Here is a 6,854-nt window from a genome sequence, read left to right on the forward strand (position 1 = left end):
CCAGGAAAGACGGGTGTAATAACTTCAGCTGAAAAACAAAAGAGAGAACAAAAGCTCCTGGAAAACTTCCGCCCAATCACACTGTTGAATTAAGATTCTAATTTTGCTTTTCAAAACTACTAACTAACCTAAAAAAAATGGTACTTACCAATATAACTAAAAATCACAAATTGGACGTGTACTTCGTCGAAACATTGTGGGGTGCATACGTTTTTTTCTCTAGATTTAATAGTTAACTATGTTGGTGATGGTTTATTGCTTTTTCTTGACATTGAGAAGGCTTTCCATTCTATTGAATATGCGTATTGGCTCAAAACGTTTCTATGTTGTCAAGTTGGAAATAACATCTGGCTGAAATGATTTTATACCGAAACGTTCAGCCGCGCCTTAAACGGTTGTAGATTTTCCCGAATTCCTAGGCAGTAAAACGGGGGTGATGCACCTCTTAGTAATAAGGCAACAACTCTTAATGTCTGGCAACAACATGCCGATGGTCGTTGATAAATATAAGCTATCTAAGTCGCTCCGACAGTTCCATCTCTTGTCACCGTATGTTTTTGTCGGACAGTTTATGTGACTATGTGACAGTTATCTAAGTCACTATGACCTTTCAATCTCTTTGTTTGTCCCATGTTTTTGTAGGACAGTTACCATTTCATTTAATTGACGTCTGTCGCGTGTTTCTCATGAATAAAAAGTTAAGTTTGTCTCAGTTGCTCAGTGTAATCTAATCGTCACTGTAGAGATCACATCCACATTTAATTTGGTCTTTTAACGTTGTACAACTTCTGACCTTTCTTAGTCTGTAGTTTGACGATTGACTGAAAGTATAAACAAATGTTATCTCACCTTTGGGAGTGTGCAAAAGGATATAGCAAGTACTACAGGCATAATTTCGTCATATGTCAAAGGAGACTTTTAACAAGCTGCAGTTAAGGGTTTAATTATTTGACCATTACTGTCACATCCTACATTTGTATACCACTCGTTAACATGAAGAGGCGCTCCAAGTTGATTATGGCAAAGACCCTTGCCAAAACAACTTAAAACACAGCTTTGCCGATCATTTTTGACCAAATAATACATAAATGTAAGACAGGTGCGATCATCAGTTTTCAATGACGCAAATATCACGAAATTAAAAGATGGCAGATCTGAAATATCCAGAAAATGTAAACGCTGAAAACAGTAATACTGTTACCCGGAATGTTCAGTTAATTTTTGACATTAGAACACCAGAAAGGGTATTCCCTAATAAGGGTAATACTCTTAGTATTAACACATACACATCATTGCTTGAACAGCCCCTAGCCATAAAGCTTACCTTTTTTATAAGATGATCTGGTATATTTGGCATAGTTACGTAACATACTTTATAACGGTGCAATTTAGTTTCATTTAACACACGACTGAGGCAGTGTCACCCATGAAATGTCTCTATAAAATACGGTTATTTTCCATATAAATTAGTTCCAGCCAGTACGGATGTGAATGGCAGCATATATGACGATTATGAAAATGGGCTATGCCTAGAAATCTAAATTTCTAGGCATAACACTGGTTCTGCACACTGAAACACGTGATGTCAGTCGGTTCCATACCCAATGGCATTCCTTCTCGTAAGAAAGTTGAACGGCTCGTAGAAGTCTTTCGAGGGCTTTTGTCTGCTCTGCAGGGCAAATACATATTCTTCAATAGCAAGTGAAGGTAAGCAACATGCTTTGTGACAAAGACGTCATGGTATGCCACGTAAGAAAATTACTATAATCAGAGGTTATAATCTGTAATGATCATGCAACTCTGTCATCTCGTGTTTTCGTAAAGTAATGCGCTTTCATCACCAATACCACATCAAGACAACCAATGCGGGACATTTGTTCATGTAAACCAATATGCTGTCAGGAGTTTTGAAAAAAAAACCGTGACCGCATAGATAGGCATATACTTTGTGACATTTTCCAACGCTACCAGCCGAAGCAGGCCAAACCACTTACATGAAAACATGCTTTTTTCTTCGGCTGTGAATTCACAGGAAAATGTCATCCAACATTTCCTGTCCATTTTCTGCAAGGTCAAGACAACAATGAGGCGACCCGTCTTGTACATCCTGATACTTGTGGCGGCCGCCACCACCACCAGCAGCAGCAGCGCGACGACGGCTACCACCAGCAGAAGCAGCAGCCCGACGACAGCCACAGCTACCAGCAGCAGCAGAACGAAGAGAGACACAACTACCAGCAGCAGCAATCCGGCGGCGGCCACAACTACCAGCATAAGCAGCTCGGCGGCGGTCAAGGTATCCTCCAGCAGAAGCAGCTCGACGACGACGACAACTACCAGCAGCACCAGCCCAACGACTGCCACAACAATCAGCAGCAGCAGCCCAACGACGGCCACCACCACCAGCAGGAGCAGTCTGACGACGATTACATTTACCACCAACAGCAGCCCGGCGGCGCCAACAAGTACCCCCAATAGCGGCCCGACGGCGGTCAAGGTATCATCCAACAGAGGCAGCTCGACGACGGCGGCCACAACAACCAGCAGCAGCAGTCCGGCAGCCGCCAAGGTGTCCTCCAGGAGAAGCACCCCGACTACGGCCACCACCAACAGCAGCAGCAGCCCGACGACGTCCACAACCAGCACCAGCCGCCCTGCGACGGCCACCAGCAGCAGCAGCAGCAGCCTGATTGACCAGGGCAACAAGCACCACCGCTGGCACCAAGGTGTCGTCTAGAAGCAGCAGCCCGAGGACGGTCACCATCACTACCAGCAGCAACGGCACGACGACGGCCCCCACCAGCAACATCAGCCCAACAACACCCACCACCACTAACAGCACCAGCCCGACGGCTGCCAGAACTACTGCCAGTAGCAGCAGGCCGACGACGGCCACCACCACCACCACCACCAGTGCCAGCACAACGACGGCCACCACCACCAGCAGCACCAGTCCGACGACGGCTACCACCGCTACCAGCACCAGCCCGACGGCCGCCAGAACTGCTACCGGCAGGAGCAGCCCGACAACAGTCACCACCCCAAGCAGCAGCAAGCCAACGACGGCAACAATTAGCACTAGCAGCAGTCCTGTGGGCGCCAAAGTGTCTTTCAGAAGCAGCAGCCCGACCACGGCAACATCTACCAGCAGAAGCAGCTTGACCACTGCCTCAATTGCCAGCAGCACCAATTTGTCCTCCAGAAGCAGCAGCGCGACTACGTCCAGCAGCAGCAGCCCGATTACAGCCACCACCTCAACCAGTAGCAGCTCGACGACGTCAACAACCAGCACCAGCAGCCCGTCGACGGCCACCAGCAGCAGCAGCAACAGCCCGACCACGGCAACAACAACCACCACCAGCAGCAGCTCGACGACGGCAACAACCACTAGCATGAGCAGCAGCAGCCCGACGACGGCAACAACCACCAGCAGGAGCAGCCCAACGACAGCCACAACTACCATCAGAATCAGCCCGACGACAGCCACAACTACCAGCAGCAGCAGCCCGACGACAGCCACAACTACCAGCAGCAGCAGTCCGGTGGGTGCCAAGGTATCCTCCAAAAGCAATAGCTTTACCACAGCCACCACCACCAGCAGCAGCAGCAGGGCGACCACGGCATCAACCACCACCACCAGCAGCAGCCGAAGGACGGTCACAACTACCAGCAGTACCAGTCCGCCGACGGCCACAACTACCAGCAGCAGCAGTCAGGCGGGCGCCAAGGTTTCGTCCAAAAGCAACAGCCGAACAACAGCCACAACTACCAGCAGCACCAGCCCGAGGAAAGCCACAACTACCAGCTGCACCAGTCCGACGACGGCCACAACTACCAGCACCACCAGCCAGAAGACAGCCACAAATACCAGCAGCAGCAGTCCGGTGGGCGCCAAGGTGTCCTTCAGAAGCAGCAGCCCGGCCATGGCAACATCTACCAGCAGCAGCAGCTTAACGACTGCCACAATTGCCAGCAGCACCAGCCCGAAGACAGCCACTACTATCAACAGCACTAGCCCGACGACAGCCACAACTACCGTCAGCAGCAGTCCGCCGGCCGCCAATTTGTCCTCCAGAAGCAGCAGCGCGACTACGTCCAGCAGCAGCAGCCCGATTACAGCCACCACCTCAACCAGTAGCAGCCTGACGACGTCAACAACCAGCACCAGCAGCCCGTCGACGGCCACCACCAGCAGCAGCACCAGCCCGAACACGGGAACAAGGACCACCACCAGCAACAGCTCGACGACGGCAAAAACCACTAGCATGAGCAGCAGCAGCCCGACGACGGCAACAACCACCAGCAGGAGCAGCCCAACGACAGCCACAACTACCATCAGCATCAGCCCGACGACAGCCACAACTACCAACAGGAGCAGCCCGACGACAGCCACAACTACCAGCAGCAGCAGTCCGGTGGGTGCCAAGGTGTCCTCCAAAAGCAACAGCCCGAATTCGACGACCACCACCAGGAGCAGCAGCCCGACAAGGGCAAAAAGCACCACCACCAGCAGCAGAACTACGACAACAGGAACCACTAGCAGCAGCCGTCCGACGACAGCCACTTCCACCACCAGAAGCAGCAGCCCGACAATGGCCACAACTACCACCAGCACCAGTTCAACGATGGCCACAACTACCAGAAGCACAAGCCAGAAGACAGCCAAGGTGTCCTCCAGGAGCAGCAGCCTGACTACGGCCACCACCGCCAGCAGCGGCAGCTTTACCACTGCAACAAGCACCACCAATAGCAGCAGCCCGACGACGTCCACAACCAGCAGCAGCAACCCGACGACGGCAACAGCCAGCAGCAGCAGCAGCCGAACAACAGCCACAATTACCAGTAGCACCAGCCCGACGACGGCCACCACCACCAGCAACAGGAGGCCGACGACGGCCACAACTACCAGCAGCACCAGCTCCACGAGGGCCGCAACCAGCAGGAATACCAGGGCTATGACGGCCACAACTACCAGCAGCACCAGGTCTTTCACGGCCAGAGCTACCCGCATCACCGGCTGGACGAAGGCCACAACTACCAACAGCAGCAGCATCTCGACGACGGCCACAACCAGCAGCAGCACCAGGAATACGACGGCCACAACTACCAGCAGCACCAGCCCGATAACTACAACTACTAAGGGCAGCAGTACCGCTGGCACCACGGTGTCGTCTAGAAGCAGCAGCCCGAGGACGGCCACCGTCACTACCAGCAGCAACGGCACGACGACGGTCCCCACCAGCAACATCAGCCCGACAACACCGACCACCACTAACAGCACCAGCCCGACGGCTGCCAGAACTACTACCGCTAGCAGCAGGCCGACGACGGCCTCCACCACCACCACCACCACCAGTGCCAGCACGACGACGGCCACCACCGCTACCAGCACCAGCCCGACGGCGGCCAGAACTACTACCGGCAAGAGCAGCCCGACGACAGTCACCACCCCCAGCAACAGCAGCCCAACGACGGCAACAATTAGCACTAGCAGCAGTCCGGTGGGCGCCAAAGTGTCTTTCAGAAGCAGCAGCCCGACCACGGCAACATCTACCAGCAGCAGCAACTTGACGACTGCCACAATTGCCAGCAGCACCAGCCCGAAGACAGCCACTACTATCAACAGCACTAGCCCGACGACAGCCACAACTACCGTCAGCAGCAGTCCGCCGGTCGCCAATTTGTCCTCCAGAAGCAGCAGCGCGACTACGTCCAGCAGCAGCAGCCCGATTACAGCCACCACCTCAACCAGTAGCAGCCCGAAAACGTCAACAACTAGCACCAGCAGCCCGACGACCACCACCAGCAGCAGCACCAGCCCGACCACGGCAACAACAACCACCACCAGCAGCAGCTCGACGACGGCAACAACCACTAGCATGAGCAGCAGCAGCCCGACGACGGCAACAACCACCAGCGGGAGCAGCCCAACGACAGCCACAACTACCATCAGAATCAGGTCGACCACAGCCACAACTACCAACAGGAGCAGCCCGACGACAGCCACAACTACCAGCAGCAGCAGTCCGGTGGGTGCCAAGGTGTCCTCCAAAAGCAATAGCTTTACCACAGCCACCACCACCAGCAGCAGCAGCAGGGCGACCACGGCATCAACCACCACCACCAGCAGCAGCCGAAGGACGGTCACAACTACCAGCAGTACCAGTCCGCCGACGGCCACAACTACCAGCAGCAGCAGTCAGGCGGGCGCCAAGGTTTCGTCCAAAAGCAACAGCCGAACAACAGCCACAACTACCAGCAGCACCAGCCCGAGGAAAGCCACAACTACCAGCAGCACCAGTCCGACGACGGCCACAACTACCAGCACCACCAGCCAGAAGACAGCCACAAATACCAGCAGCAGCAGTCCGGTGGGCGCCAAGGTGTCCTTCAGAAGCAGCAGCCCAGCCACGGCAACATCTACCAGCAGCAGCAGCTTGACGACTGCCTCAATTGCCAGCAGCACCAGCCCGAAGACAGTCACTACTATCAACAGCACTAGCCCGACGACAGTCACAACTACCGTCAGCAGCAGTCCGCCGGTCGCCAATTTGTCCTCCAGAAGCAGCAGCGCGACTACGTCCAGCAGCAGCAGCCCGATTACAGCCACCACCTCAACCGGTAGCAGCCTGACGACGTCAACAACCAGCACCAGCAGCCCGTCGACGGCCACCACCAGCAGCAGCACCAGCCCGACCACGGCAACAAGGACCACCACCAGCAGCAGCTCGACGACGGCAAAAACCCGATTACAGCCACCACCTCAACCAGTAGCAGCCCGACGACGTCAACAACCAGCACCAGCAGCCCGTCGACGGCCACCACCAGCAGCAGCAGCAGCCTGACCACGGCAA

At 54.3% G+C, this 6,854-nt stretch overlaps 1 protein-coding gene across 1 annotated transcript; it reads left to right on the forward strand.

The window, feature by feature from the left end:
* Nucleotides 1–3,392: 3,392 nt before the first annotated feature.
* Nucleotides 3,393–6,845, forward strand: LOC135464369 (mucin-2-like). The gene has a single exon (XM_064741794.1). The coding sequence runs from the start codon at nucleotides 3,393–3,395 to the stop codon at nucleotides 6,843–6,845; it is 3,453 nt and encodes a 1,150-aa protein (XP_064597864.1).
* Nucleotides 6,846–6,854: the final 9 nt, after the last annotated feature.

The sequence above is a fragment of the Liolophura sinensis genome, chromosome 4 (assembly GCF_032854445.1).
Source record: "Liolophura sinensis isolate JHLJ2023 chromosome 4, CUHK_Ljap_v2, whole genome shotgun sequence".
Lineage (NCBI taxonomy): Eukaryota > Metazoa > Mollusca > Polyplacophora > Chitonida > Chitonidae > Liolophura > Liolophura sinensis.

Coding starts and splice junctions, on each gene's coding strand:
- LOC135464369 (XM_064741794.1), top strand. CDS start 3,393: ATGAGCAGCAGCAGCCCGACGACGGCAACAACCACCAGCAGGAGCAGC.